Genomic DNA, 22,666 nt, shown 5'->3' with positions numbered 1-22,666 from the left:
ACCTTCATACAAATTATTGATAAAGATGTTGAACAGCACTTTAGTCTAGGACAAAACCCAGTGACATTCAACTAATCATTTCTTTCTAGGAGCAAAGTAAATCTTTAGGACAATTATTAGGTTTCTCAAACATAACAGAAACAGACAATTACATAAAGTTATTCATGAATAATCTCACTGAGTTGGACTCCATGTAGAATATCCTCCTATAGATTTGTTGACTGCCTATATGTAATTTTTTATTAGCATCTTGTGCTGTATATGATATTAAGAGAGTTTTTTTTTCTTTCTTTGCAGCATATTAGATATTTGTAAAGGGTTAACCAATTAATAACTCTTATTATCCCCATATCATCCTTTGTTCCCTTTCCATCACCTCCATTCCCTCGGTGTGAAATTCTTTTATTTTTATTTAGAAATGCATGATAACATTTTTACCACAAAAAGAGTTGATCTCTGCTAAAGAATTGGTTTACAGTGTGATTCTTTCTTGTGGTTCATCTAGATCAGTGGATCCCAACTTTTTTTTTACCAAGGACCACTTTTGTTTTGTTTTTTTGTTTTTTGTTTTTTTGCTGTTAACAGTAACCACAAGGTTCAATAATAATAATATTAATAATACAGTAAAACCCTGCTGGTCCGGGCCCCGCTGGTCCGAGCCGCCATGCAATCCGAGCGGGTGAATGGGGAGAGCCACAAAAGCCCTCCCCGTTCACCTGCTCGCTGGCTGGCTAGGTGTGCATGTTGCTAGGTAGATAGCAAGCTACCTAGCAACACGCACAGGGCACCTCCCAAGGGGCGAGCGCCCCGTTCGTGCTGCTAGGTAGCTTGCTATCTACCTAGCAACAGGCACGGCTGGCTCCTTCGCCACGCCGGGCGCTGGTGCTGCCGGCCCCCAGCGTGACGGAGCCGAGGCACGAGCCCGCTGGCTGGCTGGCCCAAACACCTGCCAAAGGGATACGTTTTCTATCCGGCGGGCACTTGGACCCAGGGAAGTGCGAAGCGTGCCAATTCCTGCTTCCCTGGGTCCAAGTGGCAGTCAAAGTGAGAGGAAACCTCTCCGTTCGGTGGGTGCTTGGACGCAGGGAGGTGCGAAGTGTGCCACTTCCCGCTTCCCTGGGTCCAAGCGGCCGCCAAAGGGAGAAGAAACCTCTCTGTTCAGCAGGCGCTTAGACCCAGGGAAGCGCGAAGCGTGCCACTTCCCGCTTCCCTGGGTCCAAGCGGCCGCCAAAGGGAGAGGAAACCTCTCAGTTTGTCGGGCGCTTGAACCCAGAGAAGCACGAAGCGTGCCGCTTCCTGCTTCTCTGGATCCAAGCGCCCGCCAAAGGGAGGACGCTTGGACCCAGGGAAGCGCGCTTCGAGCTTCTCTAAAGGCCCAAACGCCCGCTGAAGGGAGGAAACTGTTCTCTTCGGTGGGCACCTGGGCCTGGTAATCCAAGTGATCCGGGTAAACCGAGATGAGGTCTGCCCGTTTAACTCGGATTACAGAGGTTCTACTGTAAAAATACTTTATATTCCGACACCATCTCCCTAAAAGGAACTCAGGGCAGCTTACAAAACAGCACATAACATGCCATAACACATAAATACATCAATATCCATAATAATAACAGTTACAATTACAATTACAACGTCAATGAACATAAAATAACACTTACAAAAATTACATCAAGAATAATAAACTGTATTAATCTAAAACTAAACTTCAAGCAAAACTTTTAAAATATTAAACTTAATAGTAAAATGAATTAAGCGTACTATTATAATTTTAAAAAGAACATCTTAAATAGAAAATAAAATTTGTTTTGCATCAGTGTGATTTTTGAGCTTGCATCTTCTTTACAAGTTGGGTAATCCTGGGGCTAATAGTATTGCTCAAGGAAGCAGGAAGGAGGGAGAAAGGAAGGGGAGGGAGGAAAGGAAAAAAGGACCAAGGAAGAAGGGAGAGGAGCAAGAAGGGATGGAGTGCTGGAGGGAGAGAAGAAAGGAAGGAAGCGAGGGAGGAAAGTGAGCATTAGATTTGAGTAAATATGGTACGTTTTCATTAATTGTATTACTAAGGCTTCAGATATGGTGATGTGTTTTAACATGGATTTATTTAAGCCTAGAGTGCAGAACTTTGCTGATTTTTAAAAATTGCTTCTCAGATCTGCCTTAGGCATAATCAATAGTAAGAAATGCTGGAAGTTGCATTACAATACCACCTGAAGGTATACCTTTACTGTACAAGACTTTAAAGGGGGAGGCAACAGTTGACACTGGCTTTAGGTTGGCTTAGAGCTTAAGTTAATTTTAGGACTAAAACTCCCTCAATTCTACCAAGAGTTTGGGGATTCTGGGAGCTACAGTGAGGAGAAAAATTACAAGCTTCTCATTGACTGTACAGAGGCAGCATACTATTGAATGCTGGTTGCCGGAAAGGGGATTGTGTCTTCAAATCTTGTTTTGGAGCAGCAAGTTGATCTCTAGATTTGGGAGTAAGTGGTCTGACTGGTAGGTTTGCTGTTATGTGGAATGTTATGTTCTGCTTTGAAACCTCCTGGTTTGTACGTAGTTTCTTCTCACAACAAGAAGTGCTGATTAAATGTAGATGATAACGTAGATTGTACTTGACTACTGCAGATATTTCTGTGCAAGTGGCTGCATTAGAAATACATTTTCTCTCATGACTTCATGTGCTCTCATAGCAATCATGTTCTAGCATTATAGTGTTTAGATAGAAACATAAATTATAGTAGAGTCTCACTTATCCAACCTTCGCTCATCCAATGTTCTGGATTATCCAGCCCAGTCTGCCTTTTAGTAGTCAATGTTTTTCTACATTGCAATGTTTTGGTGCTAAATTAGTAAATACAGTAATTACTACATAACGTTACCATGTATTGAACTGCTTTTTCTGTCGATTTGTTGTAAAACATGATGTTTTGGTGTATTTGATGTTTAATAGGCTTTTCCTTAATCCCTCCTTATTATCCAATATTTTCACTTATCCAATGTTCTGCTGGCTGGTTTATGTTGGAAAAGCAAGACTCTACTGTATATTCATTCACATTGATATTTTGGGGAATGTGTACTATTATTAACTTAGTAAATAAGGGAATTTTTATTTTGCCCTTTACTTTGGAACAGCATCAAACACTAGTATATTCAAACAAAGGCTCTGGATCAAATAATACAGTTTGTAGAGTGTGCAGAGAGAAACCATGTCTTCGACATTATAAATTTGTTCTCATGTACTTTATCTTGAAGGCTGTGAATGTGAGAATTAAAACCTGACATTCAGATAAGAGAAAACCTATAGTGTGCCAGAGAAGACAAAGATTAATGGGATTGCTTGTTTTCAGCTGTACTGCTGAGAAGGGATATGGAAAAAGAAGAACATTAAAGCATTTTTGGCAGTACTGTCTGTATCTGTTGTATCTGTAAATGGAATTTCCTCTCTCCTCCACCCCACCTTACTGTTGCTGCTGCTTACTCCTGTCTTTCTCATACCGCACAGTAGCACTAAATAACAGCCACTGTGGATGATCAAGAATATAATAATATAACTTAGTGATTAAATCAAATTATTATTGAAATGTTTGCTAGACATTTTGTGAAATTAATCATTCAAAATGCTACTAAGGTTTATTTTAGAGTTTTGTCTGATACTAGTTTTAAGAATGTGTGGAATTTTAATTACTGTTTTTATTGTTATTTCTGGTTTTGTCGATATTATTGTTACATATGTGATTCTCTTATAAACATAGCTGCTGCAATGGCATGAGGTTGCCACATCCTACTCAATAACAACAACAACAACAACCTTTATTTATATCCTGCCACCATCTACCTGAAGGGACTCGGATGGCTTACATGGCAGGAAAAGTGCTACACAAAACACATAAAATAAAACAAAAGTTTTTTCCCAAATCAGTGAGCAACACCAAATAACATAAAATAACAACTTACAAAACTTAACATAATACATCTCAAATTCAAATAAAATAACCAATGACAACACAACAATAGATTGAAGTTAAAAATGAGCTATAGAAACCAGAGATATTAACATATTTGGTTAAATAATCAAGATTTTTGAAAGTTAACTCATTTCCTAAACATCTTTACGTAAATGTCACATACATGAGATTGAGATTTTTTAAAAACCAGTCATTAACTCATGCACATAAAATCACTAACAAATATGTCCTAAAGATCAACACATAAAGATCTTTTCCTTGGCTATAAATACTGCAGTTAAGTTTTCTGTTGCCATACCCTATAAGAGATGTGTCACTGTGAATACTTTCTTCAGTCGTTTGTGTTCTCTTCTGTGAAGGCTAAACGAGGCTTTCCCAATAGGAGGCCTATCACATCTCCAAAAATGTTACTATCCCTCTTTAATTTAGCTAAATGACCCACCCAGAATTTTCTTCGGTCAATAAAAATATTAATATTGTTATGGGAAAGGAAAATGGAAAGAAAATAGGAGCGAAGAATAGCTGTCACAAGGATCTCAAGAACTACAGCATCTAAACTTTTGAATGTAATGCATTGGGACAGTTAATTTTAGTCTTGCAGAGTGTGTTTGTGACTTTCTTAAAATAAGAAACCACGTGGTTTGTCAGTCTTTAAAGAAATAAAGAATTCTAACTCAGGATCTGTTGTTATCTATTACATAGTACAATAAATATTTTTATTTATTCATTCATTTATTTAATTCCCATACTTATACCCCGCCCTTCTCACCCCCGGAGGCGGCCTCAGGGCGGCCTCACTGAGTTTGATTTAAGAATTATTAGGCTCATGTTAGGTTCTGAGGTATGGTGTATTCGTTTTTATATTATGTTAAGCTATAAAAACTATTACTTTAATTGTGCTTTCTGTATTTTTTTGTATAATTATGTATTTCTAGTGCAAACAATATTGTTAGATAAAAACAAAATATAAATACGAACTATAAGTAAATTATTATACGAGGCATATAGGAAGCGATGTTTTCATTATACTTCATTTCGGCTGGGAGTAGGAGAGAAATGAGAATAAAAAACGTATTTAAATATCACTTAAAGAATTCAAATTTTAAATTATCAACAATTATTTTATTTCCCCCCAAACTGTAATTAGTGACATTTATTATATGACAAATTTTAGGCAAATAGCATTTCTGAAATTGCAACCAGGCAGAGAAAGGGATTCACACATTTATGATGACCAATAGCTACTCTGATCCTTTCTCAAAAAAGTTTCATACAAGATAAAAAAAACAAAGCAAGTGCCTCATCTCTTTGTTTTGCATTTCAGGGGCACTGGAAAGATCTCTGAGGTGTAGTGATCAGACATAAATTGGCTTTCCTCTGTGCCAGGCTGCAGGTTTGGATGCAAAGCAGAGTTTTGTAAGTAACTTAGGTTTGAGGCATGGGAAAGGACAATCAGTGGGACATTGAGAACAATTGTGAATCCTAAGGTTTATTGATATATTAAGTGCTCTGAAACTGAATCGACACTGAGCACTGAACAATGACTTACTAGAAGTTGAAGATCTCCAACCTCTGACTCCCATAGTAGAAAGCAATCTGAATTACTTCATAGACTTTGAGGACTTGAATGACAGTTCTCTCGTCAGAGAGAGATTTTGGTATTGTTCCGTTATCTGGGCAGACGCCACCAGGAGGCGCTAGAGAGAGAGGGTACATTTTTGGGGGGTGGAGTGTGGTTGAAGGAGTAAAATCATTTCCCCCTCTTTTCCTGTTATTCCCCCTCCCTCCTTCCCATATCATAAACAAGGGTTATTTCCACAATAGGTCTTTTTTGATATCTTTTCATATATACAAAACTTATGAATTACATACAACTTAGGACTAAAAACAAAGATTTGCACACCCCATATGTATGTATATGTATATACACATACACACATACACTTTTATTTATCCAGCTGTGACTCACAAAATATGAGATTGACCCCCAAAGAAGGCAAGTTATTTAAAATGTAAAACATTGAGAAACAATTGAATCTGTTTAAAAGCTTATTAATTTATTTCATAATTTGCAGTAAATGTAAAAAACACATTGGAAAAATAAATTTTTAATAAAAAATTAAAATATATGCATGCTGTCATATAGTAATAGTACATCATAGCAAAAATCATAATACAAAATGATTAAAGGGGTGAGAGAAGGATTCATGCATGTCTATTTAACCTGGTTATTTTCAAGCAGTGGATGGTTGAATCTATGAATATAAAGGTCAACTGTATTTGTAAAACAATTGTTGTTTTCGGGCACAGCTAAGACATAAAGGGGGAGAAAAAACGTTAAATGTCTGAAACTTGTGGGAACCTAAAAGTCTTTTGGCAGCTAAAATGTAAACAATTGTAATCATTTCCTTTTTATAACAGCTCTGAGACATCAAACACTTTTATTCTTTGCTTCACTTCTCATATCGATGCCTTTAGCAATTTATAAATATATAGAAGTCTTTTCCAGAGATGCAATCAAGCCATTTGTCAAAAGATTTCTGATTACCGAAAGGATTTTAAAGTGTGACATTGCTGGCTGTTAATTTTCAACAGTCTTTGTATTTGAACATGAAGGTTGGCTTGGATCCAAGAAACCACGTAACTAGTTCCATATCCTCAAGGAAGCTTTCATCTTGTCTTTTTCAAGGAGCTGTTTGGCAAACATAATTTGAAAGAGATCAAAGTTTGAAATGGTTTATAATATGGCATTGAGGGAGTCTGTGAGGAAAGTCAAAATCCCAGTGGGCATATCTGAGCTTTTGACTGCACCAAAAATGCTTCCTTGAATCCACTGCATAATTACTTTTTTATTTTTAGAGATAGAATGAATACCTAATTTGAAATGAGATAAATTGTTAATTCCTTTAAAATACATACAAAAATTTTGAAATAAAAATAGGAATCTGAAAATCTTCCTTATACTGTGGTTTCCTTTTTAAGATCAGCTTTCATTATGATGAATCCCATTAATCACAGAATAACTCTTCCCATCACAAGGAAGGAAAATGTATTTTGGAAGCTCAAGAAAGCCTGAATATTGATCACTTGAATTGTGCTGAGACAGTGACCAAGGATTAGTGGGTATCCTCTTTTGGCCTAAGAGCAGAGATATCTACCTTATGTTTTAGCCGCCACCACATGATATACAAGGCCCTGAACAGCTCAACCCAGGGCTTAAAGAACCATTTCATCCCATCAAGGGAAGCTCTACTAAGTGTGCTCTATAGTTGTATGGTCTATAAAACTACAGTACTATGTGTGGCAGGGTGGTAGCACCACAGTTACGTTACTCATTTCAAGGTATCATTCTTTCTCCATGTTGCAATCTATTAGTGCAGTCTTTCAGGTAATAAGAAAGTGATTGCTCATCTTTGTATTTTCTCTCTGTCTTGTATTTATACTACTTTGGCAAATAATTGTAATTTATGATTTCAGATATTTGTAATTTTGGATTTGATTTTAGCTGTTGTAAGAAAAGCAGGTAGTCTAGTCTGTTCCAAAGAAGACGAAGTAGATATATATCTTTTCTTTACCACAAGTGAGAGAAATATGGGTGTGGGAGCCCAATCAAAAATTACCTTGAAAGAGCATGAGGAAAATCATTAACTCAAGAAGCCTTCAGATTTAGGGCCATAAGTGCTATTATTGTTTTGCTCTGGTAGGGATGTGCTAGGGACAGGATTGTTGTATACAACAGTTCTTTGTAGATTACTGCAAATGCATATAAAGCCAGTCTTTAAGGCATTGATTCATTGACCTGATGAGATCTTAAAAGACCAGGCAGTATCTACACAGATTTATAGAATAAGCTTTCATGTTAATTCACTTTCTTAGGAATATAAAAAATAACCCACCTGTGAAGTCTATCCTAAAGATACTAGGTTCTTGTTTCTGAACATGGTAAAATTTACAGGTACCATATTAAGCAACATAAACTATTTTCTAAACAGCTATGTGTAAAAATCAGAGGCAACTATTTGCATATTTGCACTTTCCCAGTACTTTGCAAGATGTTTCACTCTTTTAGCTAGTCTAGATGTTTGTATTCCTCATGGTACTCTAAAATATATAGGACTTTGATTTCTTGGAAGTTATCTTACCTATGATGATGCTTACTCAGTTGACCCAATCTTGCCAGCCTTTTCTTTTTTAAAAATTAATTTCATATAAAGGTAATCTACATATGGAATTATGGGTGGCTGTTCACTGTTGTCTATCTACTCTGAGAAATAGATAATCTACAATGCAGTTGTATAAGTAATGAGAAATACCAAATTAAAGGCACAAAACATCTAGTTGAGATTGCAATCTTCAGTTCTAACTGAGCTGTGCTGTTTATGTTTAATAAAGGATACCGATCTGAAGAAAGCTTCTGATATGCATAAACTTTTTGTTCTACCAGATAATTAATATAGACTCAGTCATTCTTATCTGATTGATGTTGAAGCAGTAAGATGATGATTACTCAATGTCTTTTTACCGACCTAAATTTAAATTGCTTTAATTAGCATATTTTGATCAAAGCATAGACTATTTCCAGTGTGTTTAAAAAACTGACTGATGTAAGGCTAATCATATATATAGTACAACTCTTCCAACAGGATTTTTATATCTTATTTGTCTGTCTAGATCAGGCGCGGGCAAACTTTGGCCCTCCAGGTGTTTTGGACTTCCAGTTCCCAGAATTCCCAGCCAGCTTACCAGGTGTTAGAAATTGTGAGAGTTTTAAGTCCAAAACGCCTAGAGGGCTAAAGTTTGCCCATGCCCAGTCTAGATAACATGCACACATATATGCACAATTAACAACAATTAATTCTTACTTGTAAGCCCTGTTCAGGTGTGCCGAAATGGATTCAATCAATATTCCTGGTTAAGCACGATGAGAGTCTCATATATACACAGAGAATCACCTTGAAAGATCTGACTTGCTAGATTTCTGAATCATGTGCTGATACTCTACATAAAAAAGAGATTCTGTTTACACTATTGCTTTCCAGGGTCACAGAAAGAAAGAGGGAGCAGGAAATATTGCTTTAATCTTTCTTTCTTTTAACAAATTTGCATGGATCTGTAGTATTAATAGTTTTCTGTGTTCACCCATCTGACACAGCTGCGTTCTAAACAAAGGCTGTATTATGTTTGTGTTCACATGTATCTGTGTGTTCTTTCAAGTCCACTTATAGTGACCCATTAATTTCATAAGGTTTTCTGTGGCAAGGAATATTTAGAAGTGGTTTTGCTGGTTCTTTCTTCTGAAATATAGCCTAAAGCACCTGCTATTCATTGGCAGTCTCCCTGCTCCTAACTCCATACTGCATTAAAGTCCAATGTGGTTCTGTCAGGACCCAGGCTGCAGAGCACCAATAACCTTACACAGAGGCCAGTCTCTATCTAATATCTTTATTAAAGAAATATATAAAATCAATAAAAACAAGTGAAGAATATAGTTCAGAAGCAGACCTTTCAGATAAGGCCAAATATAGTCCAGAAATGTATTGTCCAATATAAGATATTAGAGTTCAAAGTTGTAATCCACTTGATCGAAACACACACTTTGCCAAGCAATAGTGTGGGGAATATAACAGAGTCTTTATAGTCCAATGAAGCTTGACAACAAGGCTGGAATTAAACTTGATTCTTGACTTGATCCAAGACTTAAAACGAGGCAAACATGAAGCATGAAACAAAGTCTGTGGCAAAACCGTGAGACAAGGCAAGACTTGAAACTTGATCCGGGAAGCAGGGAACTGGGATTACGAAGTCCACACACGATCTCTCTCCTCAAGCTGATCAATTGACTCCGCAAAGTTTCCCTTGCGACAAACACCTATATTGGGTCTCGTTTTCCCGCCAACAGAACTCTTTCCCTAGAGAACGAGAAGCGAAACCCAACTCTGTCCAGATGCATGACTCCTTAGAATTTCCCAAGGGAAGCAGACCTAATCAGCCATTTGTTTGGCAGTGATTCTCAGACTTCGGCGATTAGCCTCCCTGACTCCCCTATCCTTAGTATAATTGTCCCTCCTGGAAAACGGGGGGGGGGGGGAGTTCTGCCCAAGGCCTGTTTGGCTGAATTCTTGAGGGCAAACGTCAACATCCTGCAGGTGGAGAGGCTCCGGCTCTTGCTGAACCGGCGAAAATCCCATGTTTTCCTCTTCGTCTGCCACAATAGTACTAGGAACAGGACTACAAGGCCCATGAGTCATCACAGGTTCTAGCTCTAAGGTTGTTCATTCTGCCCAAGTATCCTAGGTTAGCAATCCTTTTGAATAAACTGAAACTTTAGATCTGTTTTCCTAAGAAGCCATCTTATAATATATGGGAGACATGAATCATCATGGGTCAGATATGACCTCCCATAACATGAGTATAAGCTAGAACACAAACTTAAGTTGTGCAAAAGTACCTCTTGCAATGGCTGTCACTTATGCAGTCAAGTTCAAAGCTGGGTCCAAAAGGATTCTCCAACTATGAAAATGTATTTCTGAGTGCTGTTTGATTTATAAAAAAGACTCCTGTTTTTAGGCAGGCTGCGTGGGTCAGGGTTCAGTCTTTATATCTAGGAAAATAGACATTTATACAGATTACACAACCAAAAAGCATGTTCATAATGAGGAGGATCTGTATATATTGTGGAAGGAAACTATCCAAAGGTTGAATGTCAACATGCAAATCGAATGAAATGAATATGATAAGGCCCCTGCTACTACAGCTTTAAAGCTCATTTTCACAGCTGGAACTGAATATGCTCTGAAACCATAGAGGGAAGGAAGATTAGTTTCAGTGGCCAATGTCTCTTGCAGGCAAACAATTTTAAATTGTTGCAGATAAATTGCAAAATCTGCATCATGGAACTTATTTGTCCATCCCATTATATTCCAGGATATCAGGTGTAGTTAGCACACTGGTGTAAATAGGTGTGAGTCATTATCAATCTCCAGAAGTTCAGTTTGAGCAGAGGCTTTTTGATTGAGTGGCCATCCATGTATTGGAGGTATCTGATTTTCCCTCCTGGGCTTCAGGGGGTGCATTGGACTTATAGTTGTGATGGTATCCTCATTCATTGCTAGTTGTATGTCAACAGAGCCCCCAGCCAAATCCCTCATAACATGTGTTGGCTCAGCAGAGGGAACTAAGTCCATTAACGGTTCAGCCATGTCTCTGATAGTAAACATCATGTTCTTAAGGTGGTCCAATCTACAAGCAATGTCATGTTGTTCATTGCAGGTTGGCCTACTTAGGTCCAAAGGCTGCTTCTCTGTTAGGGTACTAGGGGCTTTGGCTGGGCTGAACTGTAGCATGTTCTTGCAAAACATTTCTTTGGGATTTATCAAACAGTTACTGCTGTGCAAAAGAATTAACAAAGGGGCGATGCTTAAATCTCGGAACACCCTTGTTGGTGTTATTGGAAAACTGGACAGAAAAAGCTTAATCTTCATCAGCATCCTGGGAATTGTCATCTGCTCAAACGACATGAGAATCCTGTCGTGAGTCAACATTCTGGGAAGCCAGACCACCGTAAGCATATTTATGCTATGTGGGTGTATGTGTAATAGGTGGATCAAAGAAGTTCTGATAGCTTTAAATGCATTCTATTTGCCCTTATTTATTCCAATGTGGGCAATTTGCAGCATTATTTGATTTGCTTGTAAAATTTTATTGCCGTTACGTTTTTGTAGCTCCTTACTAGGTATTATTGAGAAGCCACTAGAGGCATTTTCATGCACCATATTCTCTTCTCTTTGGCCCACATGCTGTTATCTTTAGCTGAATTTTCTTTTAAAGTAATATTTTTCTGAATGAACCGATCAACAGCAAGTTTAAGAAGCTTCAACTATCCCACATTTTTTTTCTAGCTGTTCAAAGATAGAAACCACAGTGTGAGCTATAAGAAGACGTTGGTTCATCACAAAGTCCAAAATAATTGTTTGCCCTGTATATTGTTTTATCTCAGTAATGAGGAAATTCTCTTCAGACACATCTTTTTCATTTGAATCCAAGGACACTCCTTCATGATATATAGCCAAGTTGCTATCAAAGGATGATTTCTTTTTTTATTATTATTTCCATCATTTTAAAATGTATTTGTTGTACAATGCTTTTGACACGAAATAAATAAATAAATCAAAGGATAATGATAGAGGCTCATTAGCTTTATTGTGGAGAGTTAAATGAGTAGCATTGTTGTCAGTAGCAATTTCAAACAGGGCGTTTAAGTGAGGTATACTCACAGTTCCCTCCCCAAAGAGTTTATCAATGTTCAGTTGTTTAGAAGTCTTGTTGTGTGTTATTGATTTGGGGCTAGTCCTATTGCGTTTTCTGTTCCCCATTTCAAGGAGAGGGAGTAGGAAAAACAAACATACCAGAGACCATTAAATAATGTCCTATCATGCTGACACCATCATCAACCCCCCAGTCTTTATATAGTAAGTGTAGTTGGTAGAATGTTTTTTCCCCCGAAATACACAACCACCTTCCCTCTCCCACTGAATACAGACAATTCATTCTCCTCTTCTCTTTGAATAATTTCCTTAAAAGATCTCGCAGTTTGCTATTGAATTTTGAAATATGAATCCTGTCATATTTGTTGTGAAAACATGAAATAGTTACATGTAAATATTTATGAAACCTTGTAAAACATACTTTTTAACTCAAACCTAATTAATACTTGCCAGCTATACGAGGATAAATATGTCAGTTTCAGTAGTGTACACAGAGGACAACCATAAATGTCCAAAATTTGATTTCTTGCCCTTCCATGACCTGATTGTCTTTTGTTTGCTTATACAAGGTTCATTCTGTTTCACCAAGGAGACACAGATAATCCATATTTAATATTTGCCAGATGTTTGTTTTGCTTTTATTGACAAGTCACTATAAAAGATAGACATTTATAATGAGACAATATCTTAGAAATCATATCAAAAGGAGAGCTCCATTTCTAACCATAAAAATATACCTACCCTGCTTTTAAGGACATTTTTTTGGTTTGTTTTTCATAGCTCCTCTGTTTAACAGTTTGTTTTTTATTATCTTCCATCCTTAGTGGTGCCTTCATCATGTATTACTGCTGTGTGTGTGTGTGTGTGTGTGTGTGTGTGTGTGTATATATATATATATATATATGTAATTGGAGGAAGTGTCCTGCTTTAAAATGGCATATTCTACCCCCCCCCCCCCCCCGGTCACAGACATGGTCCTCACCCCTAAAGAGTGCCCCCCTCCAAATAAGTACATCGACCCATCTTGGCTTACTTCCAATTCTTGTAGAAGCCAGATAAACTTCTGCCCATTAAATACTTCCCTTAAACATGGTAGAAGTATCACAGGGGACACTCCTGTCTGTTTGATAAACTGTGAGAGGATAGACATTCCCTGTTTGAAGGATGATCCAATCCAAATCTGGCATAACAAACTGTATGGCAGATGAGGCATAACCTTGAACTTATGGGCAGCAAACTGAGAGGAAACAGAAATCAACAGAATCATTAGTTGGGGCATCCAGTCCAGTCCCCTGCCATGCAGGAAAAGCACAAAGTATTTGTGACAGATGGCCATGCAGCCTGTGGGTAAAAGCCTCCCCAAGTCACAAACATGGTTCTGTAGATTTGTTTTAGGTTGAATTTGTATACAAGTCAGAACTGCCACATTCTTAAAGTGTAACTCTAACCAAAAATATATATTCTTTGCCTTTGGATAGCATAGGTAAGGTAAAGGTTTTCCCTGACATTAAGTCTAGTCATGTCTGACTCTGGGGGACTCTCCATTTCTAAGCTGAAGAGTCAGCGTTGTCCATAGACACCTCCAAAGTAATGTAGCTGGCATGATTACATTGAGCGCTGTCACCTTCCCGCCGGAGCAGTACCTATTGATCTGCTCACATTTGCATGTTTTTGAACTGCTAGGTTGGCAGAAGTTGGGGCTAACAGCAGCTCGCTCCGTTCCTCAGATTCAAACCGCTGACCTTTCAGACCTTTTGGTCAGCAAGTTCAACAGCTCAGCAGTTTAACCCACTACGCCACCGGGAACTCCAGGGAAGAGTTAACACTCCAGTGGTGTTTGTTTGCTGTCTGTGCCCCGTTCAGATGATTTCACCTCACTTTCTGTCCTTGTAAGAACTGGATTTTGGAAAAATTGACTTGTTGTGGAAATAAAGATTGGTGAAAAAGCTTCAGTAGATACATCTTTTCCCTACAATAATTCTTTCAGAAGTGGGTTTCCCCTCCAAGAGATAGATTTCTCTCACTTACTGTTGTCTCACTCCCATTCTTAACTATGACTCATTTGTAAGTCGGATGATTGTAACGGAGAGAGAAATTGTTGGATAATCCTGTTTTCAGACCTTGTTGGAATTTCAATAGAAACTTGCTATGACAGAATTCCTCAATGCGGCAAGTTCTCAATCTTAATATATCTGCTCACTGTAGGTTACAAAATGGGTGGTCCCTTCCAAAGTTTCACAGCACTAAACTCAAAACATTTATATTTGAAAATTTCTATGTGAAAGGCAAGATCTGTGGAGAACAATTATTGACAGAGAAGAACGACTGTGATAGGCTAGGGGCCTGCTCCAAAGCGAGAGAGAGAAAGAAAGAGATACAAATACACTATGGCCAATCTTTATATATTGAGGTCATTTGTTTGTGGATATAAGGATCTGTCAGGCAGGATGAGAAAATGAATGTTGATAGTGTATGGTGGTGATTGATAAACTGTCTGAGGGGATTTGAATAAAGTTGGTTGAATGATAATTGGGATAATAGTTGAGATAGGGTAGTTAGATGAAAGGAGTGACTGAGCTGAGAATTAGGGAGAGTGAATTAGAAGTGGAGTGTTATACTGGTATCACAAAGTGCCTTTTGCCAATTCTAACTGGTACACCAGTTGCAGCTGTTTCTGGCCACGTATAATCTATGATACATGTAGTGGTAGCCTTGTGGTTGAATTATTACCATTGACCTATATTTGAAGTCACCTGAGAAACTTGAATTGGCCACTCCAAAAACCGATAGATTTATGCCTATTTTGACAAGGTTCTTTTATTTTCTCACTTCCAAGCTCACTTTAAGTGTTGCATGTACCTTTGATATCCTAACCAGTTTGAGCCCCGTTCTCCTTTGTTTTATATGTTCAGGTGCAGTCTGTTTTGCCTATTATCTTGGCAGGTGCCCTTATCAGAGCAAAAAAAAAAGATTTTTTTATCAGTGGCATCTCAGTTTTGGAATGCCTAACCTTGCAGAGGCTGGTCTAGAATGTTGCTATAATTTCAATGCCAGTCCAACATGTTTTTCCTCACTCAAGCTTTTCAACTTGTGCATTTTTCATTATGAAGGATTTTGCTTTTTTGTTATATTTATATTTTAATAATTTGTTTATCTTGTCTTAAATTTGTACAAAGGAAAAAGGATGATATAGAAATGTTTAAAATGAAATAACCTTCCTGCAGAATGTTTGACGAGAAATCTGTTTATTTCCTTTGGCAGTTGTCTGAAATACACTGTGATGACCATACTGTTAAACTCTTTCCCCCTTATCTCTGTCTCCTTACATCTCTGTATATTGAGACCCCTTTTCTGAAAATTATTATCCCATAAGAATGTGAGCAGTTACAAAATCTATTTGTATGCTTATACACAGTCTCCTTTGTATTTGTGGACAGTGACGAACAAGAAACCTGCACAGGCATCTATTACAAAAGTCAAACAGTTTGAAGGTTCTACATCTTTTGTACGAAGGTCACAGTGGATGCTAGAACAGCTTCGCCAAGTAAATGGTATAGATCCTCATCGGGTGAGTATGTTATGGTCCTCTAAATGCTTCTCATTTAGTTATTGTTCTTCACTGTAATTCTTAGGCATCATGTTCTAATCAGCTATCCCTGTCCTTTTCTCGTTTTACAAAATTAAAATCAATTTTTTGGTGTGCATTTGTAAAACCAAGTATTATATTGGATGTTTTTAAAATACTAATTATAGTTCTTCGTGATCTCAGGAATCTGCATATGTTTCCTTTCTAAACCAAGTAAATCTTTTTTTCATTTTGCCTTTTTTCTGTCTATTTTTATATATTTAAAAATAGCTTGACCCATCCTACAATAGTAAACGTCTTCATCTCTTGTAGACCCTTGTGTCTTTTGCTGCTGTTAACCTCCTTACCAGAATAATCTTATAACTATGGTTTATGATTTTGTCTCAAAATGGAACACTTGGGACAATAAAATATTCCTGCATGAATGCACTGACAGCAAAATAACTATTAGAAAAACTACAGGTTTAATCCTCCATTGTGGAAAGATATATTCCATTCTCTTTATATTCTGGATTTGAACTTTAATCTTTAAAAAGATTAATTTTGAATTACTTATTGCCTGTTTGTTACTTCCCATCACTTTTTCAAAAGTGATTGGTAAAAGAAATGTAAAATTTTCATCAGAGTGCCTCTGAATGCCTAAAACGAGTTTTTCAAGTGACTTCATTATTCATTATAACAGTAAAATAATTTCATCCCACTGAAGTTACTTTGGAAATCCTATTTATTTATTTATTCATTGTCATTGTTGTCTTTACCTCAGTAGTTTCTTGTAGGTACAGTGCCTTGCAAAAGTATTTATTCCATCCTCTTGGAAATTGTATTTTTGTATGTTACATCCTGGAATTACAGTTGATTTAATTGGCTTTGTTACTACCTAATGAACACAAAATAACAAACAGTGTGAAGGTACAAAAGTTATTACACAAAAGTTAAGTAAATAAATTTATTTCTTCAAGGCACTGCATGCTCTGTTTTTGTTCAGGATGTGATATAGAGCATACCTACCAAAAAGGTATCAATAGAAATAAATATTATATTTGGCACAGTCCCAGTTATTGAACATCTCTGGTACTTAAGGGTCATTCAAGTTTTTAGGGAGTTCTAGTCCAATGTATCTTAGGAGTGCAAGTTGAGAAATATACATGCTATATTGCTGCTATATTGTGCAATTTAACACTACTTAACTGCCATGGTTCAACACTGTGGAACCACAGGAGGTTTTTTTTGGTGAGGCACCATCACTTTTTGGCAGAGAAAGCTAAAGACCTTGTAAAATTACAACTTTCATGATTCCATAGTATTGAGATTTTAAAGTTGTGTAAAACTGCATTAATAATACAATGTAGCTGCACCCTTAGAGATATAAGGAAGACCAGTGCTCTTTTTCTGCCAAGTTTTGCCAAGACTGCTAGCTGAAATAATAGGTTGTCATGACTTCACACGGGGCCATTTCAGATCCAAATGAATTCAGTAACCCAAATCTTGTTGGTTACACCCAACAAGAGTAGTCCTGTTGAATGCTGATTCAGTTGATTCAATTATTTTGTTCCATTTGCCATTCCCATATAATATTGTAGAAGAGTTGGCTTCCACCTCAAAATGGAAGTTATTATATTATAATTACAATATTCTGTATCTACTCTAAATATTGTTATGCTGCTGATATTACTCATTATGGTTTGTATAATAATATCTATATTATATCTACTTGCAATGTTCTATATTATGATGTGGAACAAAATGTTTTTTAAAACAACACAGCTCTTGACTGCAAATTATCAGTTTATAGAACATTTTCAAAATACTATGTTTCAAAAGAAATACACTGTAGGAAGAGTAGCTTTATAAAGTTCATGTATGTTTCTAGTAATAGTAATATTATTCTTTTCAGGATTCCCCAGAGTTTGATTTACTATTTGAAAATGCTTTTGACCAATGGGTAGCAAGCACAGCCTCTGAAAAATGTACATTCTTCCAGATTCTTCATCACACCTGTCAACGGTACCTTACAGACAAAAAGCCAGAATTTATTAATTGCCAGTCTAAAATTATTGGAGGTAAGTTTGTCTGCTTTCACCTCAGTGGCTCAGTACATTTCACCAACTTCATTTGCCTAAATAATTGCTATGGTTCAGTTAGTTGTACATGATATTATACCATATCAGATTGGATGAAATTAACCAAATTTAACTCAAAAATATTCTTAGAACCATCAGATAGGCCTTGAATTCTGATTACTTAGTATTTCAATTCCCCAGCTACCAACCCATGATGAAAGCTGTTACTTACATTGGAAGAAATTTTTCCTATATAATTATTGTTTTGGTATTTTTTAATTTGTTGTGCTTTAATGCACAGGAATACTGCCTCCAGTACATGTCTTAATACTTCCAGATATTGATTTAGAAGGCTGCAAATTTAATTCCTTTCTGTGCTGATTTCCTTATTTCCTATTTAGCAAACATTGATTTGCCAGTATTTCTTTCAAAGAACTAAACTAGACTGCCTTTTGTTGAACAATATCCAGTTCTCTTTGCAAACTGCTTTATTATACCCAAACACTTTCTTTGATGTACCAGCTTTTATTGATGCCATCAGAGGATGCAAGTACACAGTTGCATGTAGTTGTTTCAAATAATGGCGAGGTCTTTCTAAGGTCTAGAATGACCATTTTATCAGTTGCATCCTATAAAATTCCTTGTACTTAGATTTTTCAGTTCCTTAACTAATTGAAATTGTTGTGGAAATCTTTTAATTTAGAATATTATAGCTGTTGTAACATGGGCTTCCAGCATGGGCTGCTGCAATAAATATATTTCTTTTTCATATTCTAAAGTTCTGATGCTGTTAGCAGCATGATTATTCATAACCATTTTTGTTCACAGCAAATATATTTTGCTTTTAACTCATAGCAATATGTATCCCTAGATCATGGGAGGCAGAGACAAAGGCTTTTTAAAAAAAGTTTTGATAGGTTACTGGCATCTAGCTTAGGAAGAAAATGTTTTAATACAGAGATGCTGTAGTTTATTTTATTTTGTTTTCTTTTAAGTGGTCAAATTGTTTTTAATGTGGTTGTTTTTATGATATTTTTAATTTTATATTAATATAGCTTGGTGTAATTTTAACTGTACATATCAGGATTTTAATCATACTGTGAGCTGCATTGGGATAAAATAAAATAGAGGAGACTGACTGATGGCATTGAGTCAGGGGCATGAAACATGTGGCCCTCAAGGTGGTGTTAGAATGCAACTGTCATCAGTTTTAGCTGGCAAAGTCAGGGGTGATGGATGAGACCTGCAGTCCAACAATTGTCACACCACATTTGCCATTTCAGCTACTTGAATCCATCAGTAACTACCAAGTAGGATAATATTCTAGATTCACCATGAGGTTTACTGTAACAGACCTTTTGAAGATACTTTGAAGAGTTGCTTCTCTTTTGTTCCTAGAAACAAATACATACTAGAGCTTTAAAATGGGAAATAATATTTGCTTAGATGTTATGAAACTAGCCCTTACAGCTAAAATTATGGAATTGGAATCTTCTGTAAGGCTTCAGTTTTCTCCATCATTACAAGTGGAATGTAAACAAATAACAAACAATGTTACTCCCACAAGAATAATGCTTACCAAATATTTTCTTATCTTCTTGTGAATATATCGCATTTATTCAAACATTAATGCTCACCTTTTTTGGCTAAAATACCTTCCTAAAATTAGGGTGCGCATTAGATTCCCATAACATGGTAATCTTAGTGAGGAAGCTACTTCAGGAGTACCTGGAGCTTCTATTAATGTTAAAGTGTATTCATTCTACAGCATAGATGCACCCAAAGATTTTTTTTCCATTGCAGAAAGCTTTGGTGTTCTAACACTTTTATTTTTAAAGAAGGAATTATAATCTTGCAATCACTTTAATTTGCACCTTTTTGTCCAGATTACATCGTGCACCTTTTGCCGCTATGCATTACATTGGCCAGCAAATACTTTTTTCCAATTTTTAAAAATTGAGGTGCACATTAGATTGGATGGCACATTAGACTTGAGTAAGCACAAATACTTTAGGGGTTTTTTTTTCAAAATAATTTTTATTGCAGAAGTAAGATAGTGTTTTTTCTATATTAAAATCAGGGAAAGGGGGGAAAGTTGGGTATACTCCAGAAGTGGAGTACTAAAGGTTAAAAAAATGAAAAAAACATGGTGAAAAAGATGCAAAAAAAGCTGATAAAAAAGTTAAAAAAAAAGATTTTTTAAAAGTAGAATTGACTTCCAATCTTCTCAATGGATGTTTCTATTGTCATATTTTCCCATTGTTGCTTTACCACTATTGCCTCCTCATGGGGAACCTATTTGGTTTAATTAAATAATATCTTCTGTCCAGTTCATTTTTTCTTGTTTCATAACGTACATCAATGCTGACCAGTCTGTTGCTTCGTTTTTCTGCATGCCTTGAGTAATTGCATGAGTTAATATGTCCATTTTTGTTTTATCTGTCACTTTCAATATCCATTGGTCCATTAATAGCAATTCTTTTGAGTTCTGCTGTTGCCATCCCTTTCTATTTGCTTTTAAGATGTATCTTTTTGCCTATCCTATTTTTGTTCCTTATAGAACTCTTTTGCTTTCTCTTCTGAGGTCAGGCCAAAGTGTGCTATCGCGTCTCGTGGGACTTTGTTCCTTTCTTGTTGAATTTCTAGCTTTTTGTTCATTTCTTCCAATTTATCTAATTTCATTTCAAATTTTACGTGTTCTTTTTCCATTTTTTGTTTATCTTGCTTCATTTTTTTATGTCCTGTTGAAACATGGTCATCTCATTTTTTTAATATTGATAATTCTCCTTTGATTTCTCTTTTCAAACTACTGATTTCCTCTTGGATTAATTTTTGGTGTGTGTCTTGTTTCTCAGAGATCTTCTGTACCTCAATCAGTATATTTTTAAATTTGAAATTCTCTTGTATTGAACCCCTTTTTTTGAGATTTCTTATCTTTGTCCTTCATTGATTTCACTTTTGGAGTTGCAGTTTTATCTTATTGTGGATGTGTCCCCTTCCTTAATGAATAACTGTTGTTTTGATCATAATGATCCCTGCTTGTATCTTAGGTTTACTTCTATTTGCCTGATCTATTCAATTCAGATCTTTTCCTTTCCTTCCACTGTCTCTGTTTGCACTCTGTTTAGTCTTTTCTGCCTTCTTCCTTCTTCCTTCACTTATCCTTTAATTTCATTGATTTATCTGCTGCGGATTGCCCAGTACATCTATTACTTGTTCTTTCTTCTTTCGTCACACTGGATAAGTCAATCTGTATTTCTGGCTTTGGCTAGCTCTAGCTTCCTTCTAGTTCCTGTGTCAGTTCCTGTTCACTCTAAGAGCTGACATTTATTTTCTTTGGCTTTTTCAGTTTGTTTAAAGAAGCCTCTGCTTTAGTCAAAACATTATCCCTCCAAGATCAGTTATCTGTAATGGCAATGTATAACCCTTTTATCTCTTTCTTCCTCTTGCCTTCTGTTTGTTCTTAGGTAGCGTTAGATCAGTTCTTCAGATTTTATTATAGTTTATATTGTTCTAATTTGTTAGTAATCCAAATAATTCAATTTCTTAAATCCTTTGCTTGCCCTCTTTTCTCTCCCCCTCCTCTCTTTAGTAGGGGTAGCTTTCCTCACCCCACGGATATATTTTATTGGTTACTTACCATTTCATGTGTGGATTTCTCCTCTCCTTTCTTTGTATTTAAAATAAACGCTGGCCGATCCTTAGCGCTCCGGAGCACATTTCTGCAACTCGCTTTCCTCTTTGGGCACTTTATCCGGAACCTTCTGAGTCACTCCCTTGAGTGGAATGTCCTCTTGGTCTGGTGCTTGTGAGGTTTTCAGTCTCCCCAGCATCAATCCATGAGGAAGAGGGAGCCAGTGCTCTACCTAGTCACTCTGCAACGCTGGCACCCCAAGAGACTCAGGGTGTCCTGCCGATCGCCATTGTGCCACCAGAAGTCTATGAATACTTTGGTATTCTAAGTTGTGTTGATTCCCTAGATGGTTAATATTTCAAATATTTAAACTAAAATGATGTGCAAATCAGCTTTTAAATATGCTAATGTTTTGCCTTATCACCAGCTCACAAAAAATGTAAAAAAAAATCTGCTACAAAATAGAAATGGTTTTACTTAAAGTATTATTTTTTTTCAGTAGTAAAACTGTGGTCCTTCCATTGCTGCTTACATTTTACTGGATTCAGTAAAAATTGGTAACACTGGAAACCATTCTCATACTTTACTTCTTTATCTTGCTCACTGATATTCAGGATATTTTTCCACTTGCACACTCACCTATACAGGCAATTGGTGGGAATATCACACCTTGGCCATAATATCAACACACGTCTTTCTTAGCTGGTGTATTTCATTTTACCTAAAACACTAACAATTTTCCTTTAATTATTCTTAGTGGAGCATATTTATGTGATGCAATAAATAAATCATTACACATTAAAACATTAAAACATTTTACCTACTGGGTGAGATTATTAGAGGGTGTTTTTTTGTTTTTGTTTTTTGCAGATTTCTAATGATGATGTTTGCCACTCAGAATAGCATAAAATGAATTTTTGTGGTAAGAAAACATTTTTCCACACAAAAAGGTTTAATGCAAATATTTCCATTTTTATGAGAATCTGTTTTGGGCTAATTAAGGGATTAATGGGACAGAGAAACTACCAGTCTTTTCATTGCTGTCTTTGTGTTCCTTCAAGTCATTTCTAGCTATTTGTGGGGTTTGTTCAGAGTGTATTTACCCTTGCCTTCCTGAGAGAATGAGAGTGTGACTTGTCCCAGATCACTCAACGGTTATC

At 36.5% G+C, this 22,666-nt stretch overlaps 1 protein-coding gene across 6 annotated transcripts in view; it reads left to right on the top strand.

Moving 5' to 3' along the window:
* Positions 1 to 22,666, top strand: part of stxbp6 (syntaxin binding protein 6) — a 119,912-nt gene that overhangs the window by 71,087 nt on the left and 26,159 nt on the right. For 5 of the 6 annotated variants that reach the window (XM_062968221.1, XM_062968220.1, XM_062968218.1 and 2 more), the window contains 2 exons: positions 15,664 to 15,794; positions 17,707 to 17,872. In XM_062968221.1, the coding sequence (XP_062824291.1) occupies positions 15,664 to 15,794; positions 17,707 to 17,872 (297 nt within the window). Of the gene's footprint in view, positions 1 to 5,286; positions 5,379 to 15,663; positions 15,795 to 17,706; positions 17,873 to 22,666 lie in introns of all 6 variants that reach the window. The other variant, XM_062968223.1, reaches the window with a different exon arrangement.

Source organism: Anolis carolinensis, chromosome 1 (genome assembly GCF_035594765.1).
Source record: "Anolis carolinensis isolate JA03-04 chromosome 1, rAnoCar3.1.pri, whole genome shotgun sequence".
NCBI classification, from domain to species: Eukaryota; Metazoa; Chordata; class Lepidosauria; order Squamata; family Dactyloidae; genus Anolis; species Anolis carolinensis.
The sequence above is the reverse complement of the archived record's forward strand: the minus strand, read 5'-3'. Positions and strand labels throughout refer to the sequence as shown.